This window comes from Haemorhous mexicanus, chromosome 11 (assembly GCF_027477595.1).
Source record: "Haemorhous mexicanus isolate bHaeMex1 chromosome 11, bHaeMex1.pri, whole genome shotgun sequence".
Lineage (NCBI taxonomy): Eukaryota > Metazoa > Chordata > Aves > Passeriformes > Fringillidae > Haemorhous > Haemorhous mexicanus.
The window spans coordinates 16884512-16904809 of NC_082351.1; the positions used below are offsets into that span (position 1 = coordinate 16884512).

General features: G+C 42.0%; 1 protein-coding gene across 2 annotated transcripts in view; it reads left to right on the top strand.

Moving 5' to 3' along the window:
* The window catches only part of PTPRG (protein tyrosine phosphatase receptor type G), a 387653-nt gene that overhangs the window by 332042 nt on the left and 35313 nt on the right, over positions 1 to 20298 (top strand). For both annotated transcript variants that reach the window (XM_059856705.1, XM_059856706.1), the window contains one exon: positions 13990 to 14081. In XM_059856705.1, coding sequence (XP_059712688.1) covers positions 13990 to 14081 — 92 coding nt within the window. The remainder of the gene's footprint in view (positions 1 to 13989; positions 14082 to 20298) is intronic.

Genomic DNA, 20298 nt, shown 5'->3' on the forward strand with positions numbered 1-20298 from the left:
TTAAGAAACAAGCTTTCTAATTTAAAGGTGCTTTTCCTGCAACCTGTTTATTTTTCAGCAGGCTTTTCTGTAGGTCTTGTGTGACAGAAGCCATGTTTTCTGCTAATACCTTGTCTCCCTACAACTGTACAATTGTCCTGTGTCCTTGTTCTATTGGGACCTGGAGGGGAAGGGAGAGAATGATGAACAGCTTTTCAAGCACCAAGGTCATTTACTAGGCTTACATCTACCACAGTTATTCTGAACGTGTTTATGGTATGGGGTGGTTTTTCAACTTTATATTTATGAGCAGTAATTCCTTATTAGAGTAAAAAGAATAATATGTAATAATTAAAGCACACCATTTGCATGCACAAATCACCATAGTTTGACTTGGGTACTATTTAATACTGAAGCTTTCTAGGCAAAGCAATTGTATCTCTGTGGAGATCAGTCCTAAAGAATAAAAGAGATGAAAGGATTTTTTAAATAATTTGAGCAAAGAAAGGATTGTCTTCTTTTTCCTGAGACTATGGAAATAAAGTTTCTGCTTTCTAAAGGAAAATATAGTAATTAGGAAATTTGCAAATGGAAATTAGCCTGTGTTGGTCTTTGTCTTTATTTATATCATTAAATGTAGTCTTTAATTAGCATATATATTATTCATGTTTCAATATAATTCATTTTATAAGTCCAAGTTCAAATATAAAAATCAAAATGGGCTTGATGCACCCTATTGTTCACATGCAAAGCAGTTAACATAGATGTAAAGATATGAGGTGAATTGAAACATCCATATTTCATAAGGATGCAGTCTATGTTTTCTGAAATTATGGCTTGAACTCTTATTTTTAACTTTTTCTCATTTGCATACATATTACTCCCTGTTTAAATGATGTGTTAATTCTATTCATTAGACTTCAGTGGATGCTTCTGACTCTCCTGATAATCAAGCACAGGTCCCTGGAAAGCAAATTATGGACTTTAATGTTGCAAAACCCATTGTAAACGTGACATTTATCACTGCAAAGCCAACTCCTGTGAAGCACTTGGCTGCAGTCAGGAGGGCAGAAGCCTTTTTCTTCTGCTTATGGCAATAATTGTCATCTGTGGATAAGGAGCTGGCACCAGGTCCCCAATGGCTCTTCAGAAATGGTTGGGCACTTCATAACTGCTCCACAGGCTCAATGGTAAAAATGCCAGTTTAGTTCTTTGAGGGAATAATTTGACTTAGGTCCTCACACAAACAGCTTCAAGAAGATGGGTGGTGAGGAATTTTCTGTTCCAGATAATGTGATGGTAGAGACCAGGATGGGGGGGACCTGACCTAGATGGGCTCTATACTGTCTGAAGTGTATTTGGCTGTCAGAGCCAGAGCCTGTGGCTGGGGCTTTGCTGTGCTTCCAAAATATGCTTGTACTTCAAAATCTGGAAGAAGAGAGCCCTGAAAGCAAAGCACAAAGATGACAGCAGTACAACAGGAGTCCTTTCTCCTTTCTCTGGCTACTGAGCCATACCCTATTGTGAACATGGGAAGAATCTGTGGGAAGAAAAGGGCCACTGAAATAGTATTGGAGTTAGGTGTCTGCTGTTACATATTGATTTGCCAAGGCCCTGTCAATTCATCTCTTTAATTTTGGGTGTAAAAGCATTGTTATCCCAGTGGCAAACCCAAGGTGATCATTTTGGAAGGTTTTATGCTGATGGGGTGAGCCCTTAGTGGTGCCACGCAGGGAGTTGCCATGTGTGATCTGATTAATAAAAAAGTTGATGGGATGAAGAAATATTTATATTGACATCTCTGTGAGGAAATCCTTGACATCTTTAAAAGCCCATAAGTATAGTTTCCATCTGTTTTTTTGCAGAGCCTGGACCTTTTCAAAGGCAGTGCTGATGTGCTGCAGGGAATTAGTTGAGGTCTTTGTGATAGCAGAAGGTGAGAGTTCAACGTGTGGTTTTGTTAGCCACAGAGCTACAGAGAACAAGTCCCCTGTTGTATAGCTTAAAGGATCAGGTGGAGACTACTAGAAAGAGACCTGTTGTCCCTGCAGCTTGGTTTTATTCAAAGTACAGAGAATAAGAGAGCAGAAGAGATCACTGCATTAGATGCACATTCTCAGCTGCTGCTTCATCTCCCTGTGTCTGGCTGTGTAATCTCACTCTCAGGATCTTTCTGCATGAGGAAACATCGGGGCATGGCTGAGCACAGGAGAAAAAATCCCATTTCACCAAGCTGCAGCTGGGCCCATGGGCAATGAAAAATCTGTGTGTTAGTGAGTTGCAGTGCTGGCTCTAGAGTCTGAGCTTGCACTTGGATCCTCCCTTTCCTTACCAGTGCTTCCTTGTGCTGAAACTGTGCTGGGGAATCCCTGAGATTTACACCAGCATTTTTGAAACACTTAAACCCACCTGCAGCCCTCTTCTCTTTCACTCCCTGGGCAGTGAGTGTTGAGTCCAGTGAGGCTTCTGCACTGTAAAGCTGGGACAGGCTGTACTAATTTCCTGTGTGATGAGCACAGAAGAGGATTCTGAAGAAAAGGAACTTTAACCTTAGCCCACGATTTAAGGTTATCCACAGTTCTCAACATCGTGGTTTGGGTTTTGTTTGTGTTTTGTAAACGTGGAAAGTAGACAGCTCACCTCTTTGGGGAAATGAGGCAGGGGATAAGCATTCTCCTTCCATCTTCTTTCCAGAGTTTTTTTCCTTGGTGTGCCAAGTACAACAACTTCCCATCCCAGAGAGAGGTGTATTGGCAACCTCACTCTATTTTGTTCTGGTGACTGGATTAACATTGACATTGTCATTGCTCTCCAGCATTCTTGTTGTATTTGCTGAGCTTTCTGCAAAGAATGAGTTGAATACATATGGGTTGAATGCTTTCTGTTACAACTCATGTTCTTGACCTTCTTGGCTTCACATATTTCTCCTTTTAAAGTTACTAGCTGTATCTGAGATCTTAACATCAGTGGGTCATTTTGGGAAATTAATATTAATGAGATGGCTGCTGATTGTATTGTGTGGGTAGAAACAAATGTTTTTATAATAACTGGAATTTAATATTAATTGAGTGGTTTGGAGTTAAAGCAGGATATAAAGTGACAAGCTAGTGGCACAGCAAAAGTCCCTTTGCAGGAATCCAATTAGAAGAGGGAGCAGCAAATTCTATGCAAACTTGCTATAATCACATAGGGGCAATCACAAGAGTGGAGCATAATTTGGAACTTGGAACCTGTCCTCTTGAATGTCTCATAATATCCATGAATCAACATTTAGCTACTATGTGGTGCTAAGTTTGCTTATTATTCAGCTTTTTCCTGACAATGCTGCATCCCATTGCTCCAGACCTCCTTCTCCAGAGGGAGACACTGTGTTTTGCAATAAAGGACACATCAATTAATGCACAGTCCTGCTACATATCTGCAGGAGAAAAATGACTCATTTTTTAGCCTGCTGAAATTACTTTGCACTGAAAATCTTCTGCTGATATAACAAGCTTTTGCCTGATCACTTCAAGCTGTTACCTTTGCCATTTCCTCAATGAGGATGATCAAGAGTTGTCCCCTTTCCAAATTGCAGTGTTTATTCATGATTTGGAAAAATAGAAGGTTTGCTGAGATGTGCTGTAGATAAATGGCTAAGTCCTGCCTCAAGAAACCAAGTGCAATCATCAGATATATCTTGTGTTATAAAGAGTGATGCAAAGTATTCACTGAGTTTGAATTGTTCAAAAATAATTTCTCTAAATATTATGTATTGTTTTCATCTGGCAGATGGAGTTGCAGAAGCTGCTATAGCAAGAGTTTGTTTGTGGCATTTCAGGCAACCTGGGTATTGTGTGAAATTGGCTTAGCAAGCCTCTAAAAGGAGGGTGCAGAATGTAAAGTGAGGGTGTAGGAGTGATAGCCAGGGCAGTGCTTCCAGGCTGATAGAGAAGCATGTGGGAAAAAAAAAAAAAAAACAAGGAGCAAGTCAATTTATCCATTCTGTCAAAATGGCTGTGATCAGCCAGGAGGCAAATGAATAAACGGATCAACAAGTATTTCACACTTGTGTGTTCTCGACAGGAAATCACAGATCTGAAACCAAATGTCTGGGACAAAACTACCAGAAATAGTGGCAAAATACTCTGCTGTTTAGTCTGCATTTTCAACGTTTTTAGCTCACAAAAGTCCTTGAATTAAAGCACTAGAATAAAGCAGGAACTTGTTACTACATTTCCCAGATATGAGCAGAGATAAAAATATTTGGGGTGGGTCTAAACAGCAGGACTTCAGTCCCCGCTGGAATCTCCTTTGGCTGCACACCTGGATGTGTCTGGCTGGCCATGGTGATGGCTCCTGTCTTTTCTTCTCTCAAGCTCACAGTCAGATGGCAGCCAAAGCACCACCAGAGATCACATCAGAACATGGAAATGAAATGCATGAATACAGCAGGAGGAAAATGATGTGGATTGCTAGAGGTGCCAGAGCTGAACAGCTCACCTGGGAGCAGACATCTACTATGTTCCTCCAGGACATTGTATCTGCCAGAGCAGCCACAGCCCTTCATGAGCTTCAAGAAAGGGAAATGCAGAGCCAAGAGCTTGTGTTTAATTACATATCTGCTTCTGAGCAAGTGCCTCGTGCATCCAGGCACATTTCCTTTTCCCCAGTCCCACATTTATCAACACTGAAAGGTTATCAAGCACTTAATAAAAGATAAGTGTAAGGTTTAGATGTAGTGCAAGTAAAGAGAACAGTCCATAAATAGAAAATATATTAAACTGTATCTGGTGTTAAGGGCTCTAATAATTAACACAGGTTGAGTGAATTTCTCTGTTTTGCTTATCTTCAATGAACTTTTGTCCTGAATCAAAGTGTTCTGCTCCTGTGGATAGTAGCTCTTTCTACACAGTGATCAAGACAACAGGAGAGCAATGTTTTATTTGCATAAGTGTGTGCTTAGTGTTGTCATGCAGACGAAACCCGTTTCTAGTTTTCTGTTTCTAATTTTCGAAATAATTTCAACTTATTTTTTTAAATGGAAAATCTCTTCTATGTCTGTTATTTTATTATTTCTTTTTTTAATTCTTGGCTCTTCTATGTAATTTGAAGCCTGTTAATAGACATTGTGGTAGCTTTTCTGACATGCCTCATACTTTGAATCCTTTTTGGCATTTATCTTGGCATTTGTTTATGTTGTCGTTGATGCTATTTATTTTGTAGCAACATTCTCACAGAAAATATAGTGGTTTAAGACAGATGTTACTGGGAGAGTCCTGCTGATGTGGGGACTTTTCATTGTGATATGTTAATTGATGTGGGTCTGTGGTGAAGGGAGCCAGTGGGGATGTTCATACCATGCTGGCTGCCTGCTTTAACCAGAAACCAGCAAATGCTACTGTGCAGCACAGTCTGTTAGTGCAGAGCTGTGCCCAAGGTGGGAAGCCCAGCACACAAGGAGGGCTGGAGCAGTGGAAGCTCTCAGTACCTGCATGGCTCCCTGGCATCAGGGAGAGGTCCCTGGGTCTCACTGGGGTGTCTCTCCAGAGTGAGGTAGGGATGAATTCCTCATGCTGCAGCACAATACACAGCATGCTAACTCTCAGTGGTCTGGTTCCGTGGTTGGCAGTGTATTGCCCCATATTTGTGTTTCCTTGTCACATTTGTTAACCTTTGAATGCAAGAAACTCATTAAAGCAATTCCTCAGATGCACACTCCAGGCTTCCCCAGAGCTCTCCACTCAGGCCCTGATTAGCATCAGCGACTGCAAGAAGCAAATCTCCAAATGGGTTGATTGATAGTGAGATTAATGATCCTCAAGATTTCTGTCCAGGTTTATTATTGGGAGGCTTACAAACCTTTGCTTTCAGCGAGATGGGTGGGGAGGAAGGACCAGCTGGCTGCCACCCAGTCTGTCTGTATTAGTGTGATGAGGTGATGGACGTAGCCCTGTTAGAGCACCAGCACTAGGCAGTGTATTTTCAGTGTTCCTATTATCTACCAGGTACTAAATGATTTGCTGCTCTGCTCTTGGTGCCAGCTGCTCTTTTCTTTTCCTTTGTGCTGTGCTTCCAAAGGTGTAATGCCATTCCTAATTGTGTTTTAAACAGAGTTAACAGAGAGACCATGAAATTTTTAAAGTAGCTGTTTCTTGTTGAAGTGGCCAGTGAAAAAAGCCCACCCTCCAAATACTCCGTGATTAAGAGAAAAAGGAAATAATCATTCTTTTAATATTTATCTCGGTCCCAGATAAGCTAAATATGAATTATGTCCAGCAGTGTTGGGAATTTTTCCTAGCTCTCCCATGCAATTTTAGTCCAGGTGCACATAGACACATGTGTTGAGAAAGATGAAGCTTCCCACTGAGTATTTCATTACATTTAACAAACTGGCATTTCTGCTTGAAGATGGGCAGGGACATCAAAACTGAGGAACAAGCTGTGCTTAAATTTTTACAAGACTTTTGTGTTAGATTCCAGTCTGAGCCTTGGGATACCTAACATATCTGTCTGTTGAGTGTCCTGATGTCCCATTTGGCGGAAGAAAAGAATATTTTTTGTAAAGGCAATAGCAGAGCTCTTCTGTTTTGAGAGTCATTAGGTGGGACTAATTAGGGACATTTGTGTGAATATTCCAAAGAGAAACTGCTGTCTCTGTTTCTGTTGTACTCTCCTAGGTTGGATCATCTCTGTTTTGGTTCTCTTATAATACTGTGTCCAATCCAGAGAAATTACACTTTGCATTTAAAATTACCTGCATTTTAATGTCCCAGTGTGTGACCCTGGTTTTATTCATTCTTTTCCTAAGATTCATCATCCCAAAGGGAATTCATGTCCTGAAATGATAATATGAAGTATATCAAATTTTGAGATCTTGGAGGTGCTACTAAAAGCACCTCTCTAGTAAGAGGCAATCTTCATTGATTGCTGTGGCTCTTGTGATTATGGAACAGCTCTTCACTTGCTTAAATCCAGCTTTCTTTTGTCAGAAAGTTTTAAGGCTCCTTTTTAATATTACATGATGTTTTGGGCATTGGAAGCACACATTTTATAGGAAGTGCCTGAGGTATTATTTGATTGGAAAAGGCATGTCTTTGTTTCCCTCTGTAATTTTCTAGCCTTTGTTATGAATGTTGCATTACATAAATACTTGGCTCAGGGAGAAGAAAATTAATATGGCCAGGCTTTCCTTTGGTTTTTAAAGCTGTGCCTAATGTTAAACCATTTTAAGATACCATACCAGAGGTATGTCTACCCGATTTTTGCCTGAAGACATGGAAGTTCTCAGTGGTGATACAGATAACCAAGGAGCTTGTTCTCTTGCAGTAGAAAATACTGATGAGTAAACCCATTCAGTCATCTGTAAAATTGCTGAGTGTGTCCAAGGCAGATGTTGTGGGTATTGATTAAAGCAGGAGTGGAAGATTTGGTGCCTCTGGCCCTGTCAGAGGTCACCAGGAGAGTAATTAGCTACCAAGTGTCACAGGGCCAAGTGTCATCACAAATAAGGTTTCACCATTGCCTTTGCTCTTCTCCAGGGACACCAGGGTGATGGGACAGGGAAGCGTGGAAAACGTTTGTGCTGAGTTAAACTAAGACTTAACCACATGATTTGCAATTAAAGAGCTTTCTGAGTGCCTTTCTGCACTGGCCACCTGGGTGCTCTCTGCTCATGCAGCTGATGAAGGGGGAGGACATGCAGGCAGCCCATCTGGGGGTGTTGGCATTTCTTAACTGTTTAATTATTTGAATGCCCTTCTGAAAATAATGATGTCTCACATAATACCTGAGTTCAGTACTCTTTGGGATATAAATGGATGTCTGGGCCCTGGTGCAGGATAGGATCTCAGAGGATTGGGAGAAGAGGATTTTTAATTTTGTGGAGAGCTGTGTAGTCAGCTGGCAAATTTAGGCCATAAATATTAAATTAGTTCTCATTTTGTGTCAGGAATCCCTAGTCTTGTTTACAGATCCCTTTTTCAACTGGACAGTTTTACTAGTGGTGTGTTCTTTAGCACAAATACTGTCTTGAAGTTTTGTCCACCTTCTTTTCTTTCCTCTTTCCATCTGCCATTTCTTAGCCTTTTCCTGTCTTTATTTCCCTACAATACTACAGAATATTGTGGTTGGACAGGTGATTAGCATTTGGAGACTTTTGTGGATCCCTAATGTGAAAAAGCACTTCTCCTTGCCCAGAGGAAGTCCCCTGAAAGAGACAGTCTACTTTTCCCTGCTCTGTCTCGGATAACATGCCAAGGGCTTGGTATGCCATGCACTTCTGAAACTACCCATTACCATCCAGACCTCTCCAGGTACCATATCTGGGTACCTGGAGAGTAGCACTGCTCAAGAATATTTCAGGCAGAAACTGCTTTGTGGGGAGAAGGCAAATAGTCTTCAGGAGGGATCTGCTGGAAAATCAGCATTACTGTTGGGAAATTTTCCTCCTTTATCAGCTTTCCTTTATTCTCCTGGGTTTTATGCATTCCTGCTTTGTACATCCTCCAGCAGCTCCATTTTGGTCAGCATTCAGTGCCTTACTGCTCCAGCATGGCACAGGTTCTTTAGGTTCTTTTATAACTTGGCTTTTGAATTCTGGTCATTAAGTATTAAGACCTGTGAAGGAAAATAACTGTAGAAAATTAGAGCAATATAAGCCGTTTTCTGGCCAAAAATAATAAATGCAGATGTCTCTCTGATACAATGAATGTAATATCACTGCTCCATGCTGGTCACTTATTCATATTCATAAGATCAGCTTTTTTCGTGTGGTTTTCTCTCCTCTTTTTCTTCTTAACGCTTGAGTCAGTTTTATTGCTCATAAAAATCAGTGACTGATGACCCCAGCTAGAGCAGTGCAGACTGCAGACAGCTGTTGTCCAGGCTCCCATCCACTGCTCTGCTGGTGACATGGTCATGATTTGCAGCACTTCTGTTGTTCTGAAGTCTGTGCTCTTTTCTGAGGAGTCATTGCCAATTCTGACAGTGACAAATGCTTGCCAAGGAATAGTGAAGCTAGTTTAAAGTGCAGAGCCATGTGTTACTAGTACACTTGACTGCATACATACTCTGGTTTTGGTGCCAGCAGAAACCAATCTTAATTGTGTCTCCTGAAAAACATGCAAAACAGTTCAGTGGGAATCTGAAGCAGCTTTTCTTCTATTGAAAGTGGGAATGAATGTACAGAGGTAGTGAAAGGGGGTCGTTTCCTGTCTTTACATCCTTGTTTAGGAGTTAGTTGCAGACACCCCCGTGATGGAGGAGCATGGGGAATGAATGCCTGTATCCAGGTTGCATTTGGTAAAGACTAAGCCATGTCCTGTGCAGCCTGCTTTAGGGGTCCCTTACAGATCCTAGTCTGACTCCTATTCCATCTTTCCAGTTCTTCCCACCAGCTAGAAACTCTGTGTAAAAGTAGGATGGCTGCAGGGACTCTTGGCCTCTTTGTTATCAAATGCATATTCTGCAGAGCTTCTGTCTGTGGGAGGCTGTTTCTGGATGAAGGGTGCCTGAAGGGCAAGATTTGCCCTGCTCTGACATTAGTGAATAGGCCTGCAGGACCCTTTCAAGCCTCTGCCCCCAAATTGGTCATGCTTTAGCAGGTAATGACCCAGGAAGAGAGCCTAGAGCTCCTAGATGCTGGTATAAAAATAAAGTCATAGAAATCTGGCTGGCCATGGAGAAGGAATACACACTGCTCCAGCCAACAGCAACACCTGGAAGAAGGACAAGTGAACAAGGAGCAATGAATGTGCTGGTAGCTTCAGCAGGAGGCAGGGCATGGCTTGGGTGTCCCCAGAATGTCCCCAGAATTCCCCTTTAGCTTTTCCTGTCTTCAGCCACTGCCCTGGTGGCTCCAGCAGCCACTGCAGAGGCAATTGCTTGTTCCTCACCAAAATCCTGGCTCCTCCTCTCCCTGCCCTGGCTGCTCCAGAGCTCACAGATCCTGCCTGTCATCGCAGATCAGGGGATGCTGCCTGTGCTAGCCCCAGTATGGAGGAGTAAAGGCCAGGCAGTGCCCTTGGAGCAATTCCCAGCACTCCCATTGTCCGTGGCTGAGCTGTGTCTGCATTAACTCTGAGGCACCACCTTCTACACAAAAATGAAATGCATCCACACTTTCAGGCCATTATGTGAACTTGTTCTCCCTCTTGCTTTTAGAGGAGCATAAGGGAGAAGCTAGTTATTAGTTATTAAAGCTTGAGCTTTAATAACTAATAACCAAGGAAACCTGTTTGGAGTGTCAAAATCTCACAAGGCATCTCTTCTTATAGAGAAGTTAATCTGGTATTTGGTCAACAGAGATGGAACAAGCATTTAACCCAGCTAATCAGGACCATCTTTTGGCATATTTTTATGCTTTCATCTCTGTAATAAGGTGCTGCTTCTCTGGGCTTTTCATCCTGTTAGTTTGCTTTAGTAACTCACAGCCAGTATCTCTGCAAAAAGATTCTGGGCAGGGGGATGTTCTCCCTCACAATGTCTTTGCATTCCAGACCCTGCCTCTGCTGCTTCTCTGGGGAGATGCTAATCTTGCAGTGTTTTACTTCTGCATTTGGGTCCATATGTGACAACTGTGTGTCTGATCACCACAATCTCATACAGTTATTGTACCCCAGGGAAAGAGAGCCACAAAAACATATGGGGCTAGAGAAATTGGTGTGCTTCACTGCTCACGGGCATGTTTCAGGGACAGCAGACTCTGGTATTTCACAGAAAAGATATGGCTCCCCAAAATCTTTTAGAACTGAATCAAGGTTGTGATTTGTTTTTCTCAACTGGTGCTGCAGAAATGCAATAATTATTCTAAAATTAGTGTTTCAGTTATTAAGATTTTAATAATCATTTATGCCATGACAAATCCCAGTTGTGCTTTCACTATGGACTGCTTCTATTAGGAAAAAAGGCCCATTATTCTTTTCTGCTGATAGTGTTGGTTTCCTGAACAAATGGGCACAGATATGCAAACACCTGCCCATGTAAACACACTGGAGTTAAAAGTTACAGGCTGTTGTTCTTATGTGAAAGTAGGTGTAGATTTGCCCCTTGTCTAGCCCTGCATCCTCTCCTCTCTCTGATGGCTCGAAACAAGCAATTTCCTGCTCTCATCCTTTTCCTTTATCCAGCCCTCCCCATGTACACACTCAGATTTACTGCAGCCTCTTGTAGCCTTAGCAACTGCTGCCACTTAAGGTTTGTATCTGGAGGAAAAGGTAATGGGGAGGGGAAATGCCAAGGGATAGAAAGGAGCATCCTAAACTGGAAGAGGAGGCAAATAATGAATTGTCTGAAATGCCTCCAGTAGCCTTGATGGCAGCTATCAGTGTTTATTATTATAACCAGACACGAGTTTCCAAAAGGCTCCACTTGGGTCCAGGTGTTGTCTTACTCAGGAAGAATGGACATTATCCAAACTGGAGTCATCTGCCTGGCACCCCAAGATGTGTTCCCTCCTGGAGCTGCACAGAGGAAAGATGCCAGAATGGGAAATATACCCAGTAAGCAGAACTTGCTGGAAAATTCATTCAGCAAATTTGTTAAACCCATAAAAGAACTTTTAAAGATCTGAAACACAGGAGAGGTCACTGGGACAGGGATGCAATGGCCTGTGTGCAGTAAGCTCAGCTGTAGAGGCTAAACTTAAAATATTTACAGCTATTATGAACAAGTGGAGGAAAAAAAAGTTTGAGAAACATGTCTTCATATAATGTGCCAGTATCCAGTGTTGTAAATTAATGAAAGTGCTGCATTGCATATATACATTAGACAAGATTGTGATGTTTGTGACTTGAGAAAACCTTTAGTCAAAGTCTAAGGTGTCTGTCTTTGCAAAACAGCTGCAGAAATTCTTCCAGGACTAAAATGTAGAATTTTTAATTACATTAATGATTGTAGCAAACTTTACTCTGTGAAATATTAATTCAATACATTGTTAATCCAGCATAGTGCTCAGCAGAGTTGTGCTGGGCTGGGTATTCAGCTATTGCCATCATGGGCTTTAAAATACTGCAGTGTGATTATCTGACACATTTACATGTTTTGATGCTATTAAGAAAAAGCCATCTTATGACTGTGTATAAAAATCTTAATGCCAGCCTTTCAGAGCCTCTGAGAGTATAAAATAACAAATTAACAAAAAAAAATTGCTTTTCTTCAATATCATCAGCTTAAAAAAATCCTGTAAATCCCTGCATAAAGGTCTGTCTTTTTATCAAACACCTTTTTAAGGCCTTCATTACCAGGAGAAGCCATTCAAGGATTTCTGTAGTATTGACTCAAGGGAAAGAGCCCCAAATACATCAAAATCAGGAACATTTTGCCTGTTTCATATTCATAGTTTCTTCTTTATGTGTGACTGATTTATTCCGCTGCGTGCCCCCAGGGTGTTCATTGTCCAAAATAAAGGCTGCCAAAAAAAATGAGAACAGGGAGCAAGTGGTGAGGTGGGGGGAGTTCAACCCATGGTTTTAAATGCTGTGAGACTACTGCACATCTTGCATCCTCGTGTGTAAACTCACCTTATGGTGTTTCTTAACAAAAGTGTACTCAGTAAATGTATAACTTCTGCAGAATGCAAGCCATCATGCCTGAAAATAGAAAGCTGCTCCCAGACAGTGACTCCATGCTGTGAAATCCAGCTCTGCTGTATTGTCTTAAGTTGTACTTGTGCTGCCATAGCTTGTGCTTGCATTACAAAGCACTGTGCCTATGCATTAGAAAGTGCAGATGCATGGAAAGCAAGCACCTGTGATAATTTTAGATCCCGGTTTCACCTAAGAGAGTGGTTTGGTTTTCAGAAACTTTTTTTCTCCCTGGCATGTATGGATGTTGGAAACAAAGGCACCGCAAATGACTTTGCTCTGACGATGGGCTCTGCATGCAGAGCACAAAGCCTGAGTTGCAGAGCAGCAAACTGCAGGAACTGCAAGGCAGCAGCCTGGAAGCCACATGTGCAAATATGTTTGAGCAAGGGAACCTGCAACTTGGCAAAGGCACAGTTCACCAGGCCCCCACAAACTTTGCCCAGGTGCTGAGGAGCAGTTGAAGGGTGACAGTGAGGGGGATCTTTCTGCACTGGCAGCTATTGTTTAGTGCCTCGACAGATGAGAGCAGACCCTTCTCCTGCCACAATAGCTGCTCACACCAAGCAAGGCTCATTAAATATTCAGTTCCAGCCTCAAGCAGCTCATTAAGTCAGCAATGAGCAGTGACGCTGGCGTTGGAAAACCCTGCCTCAGTTAACATCACCATGCAGAGTCTCCCTGGATCTCTTGATGTTATTCTACTCAGTACCTTTTCTGTGATGACCAGCTTGTGCTCTCTGCTTTGCATTAAATACAGGTAAAAAAAGGAGTCAGGTGGATTTCAGTTCTGCTCTTCATTGTAGGCCTTTTTAGAGAGGAGTCCTGGGGCCCAAGGGAAGTGTCTATTGGATTTTTGTGTACCAGCATATGTAATACAAGTTTGCAGGAGGAGGATGGGATGAAGGTTCTATGGCATTAGTGTTAAAAAGCAAACAAACAAAAAACCTTAATGTTTGAAGGATAGCTTTCTTAGCAGAACATCATGATATGAAGCAGTTACAGATGCTGTGGTGGTTGTGACACAGCAGAAACTTTTACAGTAAGTGTATTTTCCCTGGAAATTGAGTGTCCTAGGTGGATTTGGGCTTGAATTGTATGCTGAATGTGTTTCTTGTGTGCAGAATTCCTTTCTGAATGATGTATTTGAAACCTGTTTTGCAGCCACTAACTTTTATTATTATAATTTCATATTCAATAGTACTTAGCAATAATGTATAGAGGCATTTATGATGGGTGGATGTCAGATGGCAGTGAATTAGAGCACATCAGAATCTAGAATAAGAATTGTAATTGTAGAAAGCAAACATATGTTTTCATGTGTTTTAAAATTATAACATCTGAAAGTGTGGAACAGAAATGGAGAAACAGAACATGTGCAGAAGTTTTTTCAGAGAGCAGTTTTTCACACCCTGAATCTATTTTTTTTTTCTTTTTTCTTTACCAGAAAGTGTTTTCAGACTGCTCATTTCTATGTGGAGGACAGCAGTTCCCCCCGTGTGGTCCCCAATGAAAGTATTCCCATTATACCTATTCCAGGTAAGACTGGCTTAATCTCCTGTGTTTGTGCTACTTGGAGTCTGGATTAATTACAAAAAGAAGGGAAGGTTGTGCTTGTGATAAATCATGGGGTTTTGGTAGAAATTTGTTCTATCCGTGCTGCTTCATTTAATTTAATGTGCTTTGTAATGGGGCTCCCAGTGCCAATGCTGTATTTTTCCACAGACACCTCTCCCACTTAGTTTTAATAGAAATTTCAGAATAACCTTTGCAAAATGTCAAAAACAGGAGTAACAAGTCTTGAAAACACTGAGACGTTGCATCCAGGGTGAAACCAGCTGCTCCAGCAGGGCAGGTTGCAGAGGAGGGATTTTCAGTTCCCCTGCTCTCTCGAGACTGGGGCCTTGCCCCCACTTTCACCGTGTGTAGAGGTGGAATCTGGGGCTCTCAGAAAGGTCAGTGAGACACAGGCATAAGCAAACAATCTCAAAGTCCAAAGCCATCTGTTAATTCGGTATTAATAAAGTTTCCAAAGGTCAAATTCTCCTCTCAGCTATACTGAGAGTGATGCTGGAAGCAGTGTATAGTGTATTCTCTCTTCATGAGGCATTTCCCTGGGGAATTATTAAGTGCAGGATGCAGCTGCCATGAAGCTGTGATGACAGAGAGCAGCTTGGTGTTACTGTGGCCTTTGCAGCCGCTGCCTTGTTTGATGATGGGCAGGCTCACAGGCAGAATTAAGGTACCAAAAATGTTATATTGACCTCAGTCTGTCAAAGGTTTGTACTTGTCTCTTGAAGGTGTTTTAAGTTTCCTTGTCATTTTCTGTATCTGCATCATCGATCTGGGTTTCAATCTGTAGCTAATTAGGTTCATTTTACAAAAAAACATTGAGAGCCTTTTCTGAGACACTGAAGAAACTTGCTTCCTAGCAAAGTGAAAGAGTCCAGTTATATTTTCCTTGATTTTATTCAGTAGACATCTGTGACTTATTTCTAGAAAGAGTCTTTCAAAGTACCCATGGGAACTAGTAGAAAAGGTCAGCTATTACATTCCTGCAGAAAGTGTTAGGCAGTTTGCCTTGCAGTCTGATGCTGTACCACTGAAAATAAAGAAAATGTGCTATTGTCCCCTCTCCTTTCTGTTGGAAACTAAAATGCATCTCCTGGCCACCTCATGTCCTTAGCAAGAAGTCATCCTTCTCCTTTAGGGTAAAGGAGGTGACAGATTTGAATCTTAGACCATCAGTGATTATTTTTCACAGAAATACTTAAATAGCTGGAAAACCCCATTCTTCCTACTCTGAAACCAAGTGGAACAAATGCCTGTTGGGACTGCTTGTGGCAGTCAGTTCAGTGGTCCCACCATGTCTGCTCTCCTGTGGTACCTCCTTGGAGCTTGTGGGGAAGGGCAGGCCGGGCTAAGCTGGACTCTGGCACAGCATAAACCCAGGGGATTATGCCTACAAGACACTGGAAGGAGACAAATTCTCCCTTCAGACAAAAACCTCTTTGGCCAATGTGTAGTATTTTTACTTTAATTGAGGCAATTTTTTTCTTATGTATAAGAAACCAGCAGAAAGCTCCATCTTCTCATGCTGCAGTGTGTGTTGTTTGAGACAGTGGTTCTTCCCTGTTGTACAGAGATGTTTTGATGGTCAGTTGGTTAAGACTGGAGTACAATATGAATTGTAGTGTAGGCTGAGGAAATTCCATTAAAACCATGCAGGCAGCAGGTACTGTCAGGGCAGCATGTGCACCAGTGCTTCTCCAGCAGCCCTTCTGGCACATAACAGAAAGTGACCAGGAACAGAATATGGTCTTTTGGGGACATTTCCCGTGACTTGAGTAAGCCAGGCTGAGAGACCACAGCAGTGAGGTACATGATGCTACTGTCACTGCAGTGCTCCCTGTGGTGTGTTCAGACTCAGTAATGCTGAGAAAGAGCTGCTCACCCCTGATGAGGGGCATTGCAGATTAAGGCATCCCCTGAGCAAATGCTGCAGGACACCTTAAGCAGCTTTGTAGTTAAAAATCTGCGAGGATTGCTGATGAGCCTTAAGGGGCATCAAGAACTGGGCCTTAGAAAGAGGTTTAGTTTAGTTGGTCACAAGAGTGAATCCAACCCTTGAATTCCCAATCTAATGACAACATTTTTGTGGATATAATGGATATAGAGAAACACCTGCATACAGACATCCACATGGAGGGGCCTTAATCTGAAGTTGAATGATGCCCAGAAAACCTTAAAAGAGAATGAACTGGTGAATTTGAAGATTTTGACACTGACATTAAAGCTATTCAGGCCACCAAAAGCCAACTCCCCACTCTGTAATGCCTCCCTCTGTGTGTATTACCTATTACCTGTACAGGGCTAGTCGTTAATACGTGGATACTTTCAGCCATGAGGCTCAAGTTAGTAGAGAAAAATTCCAGCTATGTTGGCTTTTTCCAAATATGGGAGAGACTGCCTTGAAAGATCTGGGAGCTCTCGGCAGCATTTGCCTTGTTTGGAGCGGTAGAAGTGGGCTGGTTTCCCCCATATACCTGTTGCTAGATGACAGTCTTCCCTGACGTCAGCTGCTGCTCCCACATAGACAGCCCACTGAAATGCCTTAAGAACATGAAATGACAAAATTCTCTTTAAACTGATGGCAACTGATGAAATGATAAGCCTCTGAACTTTTCCTCTGGAAGCTGCCGCAGGGTGTGAAAAAGTCTTACTTGCCATGTTGATACTAGAAGCAAAATGTAAGTGGCATTTTCACAGAAATAGGCTTTTAAAGTAACCTTGTTAGATTGTGAAGCCCCATCTTTACAAGAGGAATTTGCCTAGGTCCCTGTGGGACTGTGCCTCTACCTCCTACAGTTCAGTGGACCAACTTCCATGCTTGCTTAAGAGCAAGCAGCCGCACTGATGGCAATTTAGAGCAGCAGAGTGGCTGAAGATGTCCAGCAGGTTTGCCAAGACCCATCTCAGCACACAGTGAGCTTCTGGGCAGAGGGCACTGAGTGGGTCTGGGTTGGCTGGTCCTGGCCCAGGTGTGCCTGGGAGCCAGGCACAGCGAGGTCCTGACACAGCTCAATGTTCCAGAAGAGCACTGGTGTTTCTGTGCGCCACTGCTCTGCTCCGTGACGTGTTGGCACAATCAGAGGTAGTGTTTGTGTTTATTTCTGCACAATGTCCTGCTCTTGTTTATGCAAACCCTCTCAGTTTTCTCAGGTCTGTGAGCTCTAAATCAGACTGCCAGCTGCCTGCTATAGGCACACAGTGCAACTTTTCAGGTGTGACATCTAAAAATCTTCTTGCAGAGGAATCATTTTATCCATTTTCTATTTCACTTCCCTTGGCTACATACATAATTATTGTGCAGGAAGCCACATCACCCATAGGTGCCTATCTGCAAATTCTCCCTGAGATCTAAATCATTATCCTTATTCATAATTATCTGCACTGCTTGATCTAGAGAAGCACAGGACAAAGGAGTTATCATTATCTGAGTCACCCACTGGATATTACTTCTGAGGCATGAATCTCAACTCACATAAGCCTTGCACCTAGCAGTTATGCATCTGTAATCAGTGGCAGATTTCTGAAAACTCCCCTGCCATTCTGCCCAACAAAATTAATTCTCTGTATCTTCTCTCTCTGTCTCCATGCTCAGGTAATTTTGGCCACATACACATCATGTTTGCCTGGATCCCTTCTCTAAAACATTTGCTCTTTGCAGGATCTCATTCAGCAAAGCTGCTCCTGCTTCTGTTTGTTTCTGAATGTATGGTCTTCCTATTGCTGGGTCAGTATCTGACTGACTTTCTGGATCTTTCTAAACTTGATCCCTTCCAGTAGAGTCAGGAAAGTAACAGCAGCAGCATCACAGCTGCACACCTGTGTGTTTTGCAACCATGAAGCCAAAATGCATCCATCCCTTAGCAGTTCTCCTTTCTTCTCCTAGCAAGACCTGCTCCCCAGCAGCACTGCAGAAGGGCAGCTCTGTGCAACTTAGATGATATCAAACAGTGACATGAATAAAAATTTCACTTCTAACCTCCTCCTCTCCTTTGTGTCAGAGTTTTCCTGCTCTTGGATGGAGCATTGTTCTGGATCTTGATGTGACTTTGCTGCTTCCTTGCCCAGCCCATGGGCACAATGGATGCTGTGGCACTGATGTCAGTAGGACTTGAGGTGAGGTCAGTACAGAGGTACCTGAGGCTTGACCTGATGAGAAAGCTCAAAGCTCTGTGTAGTTTTGACCATAGTCCAGAGAAGCACAGATCATAAAGAACAAAACAGCTGGCCAATGCTGCTGATACATTTACCATATTTTCCAGAAGTATTTAATGTCTTATATTTTCATTATAAGTAAAATTTCGCAGAGGTGATGCCAATCATTTCATCTGTGTCTAGACTACAAGACTTAAGAAACATTTCCCAGTTGTCAGATCATGGTATGTTCAGTTTTAGGTTTAAATGACAGTAAAATAATTTTTAACTTGTCATGGAGTTTATTAATAATGTATTTTTAAAAACTACAAAATCTGATGGAGAAACACTCATGGCTCTCCAAGAATGTCTCAGTATGGATGTACAAGTCCAGGAAATTGAGGAATAGCAATGAAAAGGTGCTTTGCCACCTCCCACCCACCAGGGTGTGAAGGCCAGGGCACCCATGACCCTCTTTCATTCCCTCTATCTCTTCATGGTTACAAGGAGTCCCATCATGAGTCCATCTTATTAATTCTTAGCTCTTCAATAACTTGAATAGTGCCTTGAACCTTTCCTGACAAATGTCAGGGGTCAGACTTGATGTGTTTTTTACAGGCTCGGCTGCTGTGTCCTAGTAGCATCCACCCTTTGACAGACTGTTTCTGTTAAGAGACAGTAGTGAGTATCTCATTTGACAAGGAAACTGCAAGTTCCCAGCACAGGTATCTTACTGTTTTCTGCTGAGGCTGTCTCAAGTTGCATCCCCAGAGCTCAAGAGCAGAGCCCAGGACAGACAGTGACAGTGCACTGAGCACAGTGAGCCTTGGGAGGTACAGGAACTGCAGCCAAAGGCTCCTTTCTCAAGGGCATGAAGCTCTTCATTGAGCACAGAGGTGGTGCTCTTCAGCTGCTTAAGACTTTATTTCTGCTCTCTGCTCCCTGTGGATTTATGTTCCAGCACCATATTGTGAATTGTACCTATCTTCAGCTTCAATTAAATTCATGAGTGCAATATGGCAAACACAGCCATCCCCTGAAGCCAAGAAAACATCAAGGTATTTTAGGGAACATCCACCCTCCTTTTACTCTGGTGCCAGCCCTGCTCCTGCAGTAGTACACTGTGGAATTTATGGTATGATGTCTAGTTGTGGTTCTTCTAGTGGAGGCTTCAGGGGTTGGCTACAACACAAAAGAATGTGTTTTTATGGTGGCCATGTGAAATGCAGATAGATCCTTTTCTGAGAGCTGTTACAGTGGGAGGCAGAGCCCTGGAGTTGGATCTTCATGAGCTCAAATGTAAGGCTTGTGTGTAATTGATGGCAGGACTAGGACCTGAGGATGGAAATGTGTGAGACTAAAATTGTGTTCCTTAGCTGGCAATACCAAATAAGATTATGTTTAATATCTGGGCTAAGGGGAAATTCACATTATTTCATTCTCTTGGACTGAAATTGGCTTTTTGCTTAAAGGCAAGAAGTGTATTGCTATTACATTTATAATTAATGATAACCTAATCTTTGTACAAGCAGATTTAAAGTGAGCTCTTATTTTGACACGTATAAAATTTTATCATTAACATCTTTATATTCCTGACTGACACATGGCTAATAGCGTTGTAGTAGATTAAGTCTTGAAGCAAGAGAGATGAATGTAGCTTCAGAATTGCACAGGTGGTTTTTCATATTCTGCTTTTTCATATGTCTTCCCTTTATCAGAAGCCTGCCCTTGTGTTCATTTGACTTGATTATAACAAATAGATAACAATTATCTTGCTGAAAGGACTCCTGTTTTTCTTTCAGCATGCCCATCTTTCCAGGACTTTCAAATGTGCTCAAAGTGTTTTCCATGCCTTTTCACTTTGAAAGGTGCTTTTTATTAAAAAATAGCACTTCATAAACACATGATTACATGATTACAAAGAAGTGAGCAATAATGAGGAATAGTACCCACAGTAATCAACTCTTAATGAGTTCTTATTCATCTTAATTCATTTTAATTTTTAATTTGTCTTAATTATTGAGGTCAGTGACTTCAGGAGGATGCCACCCTT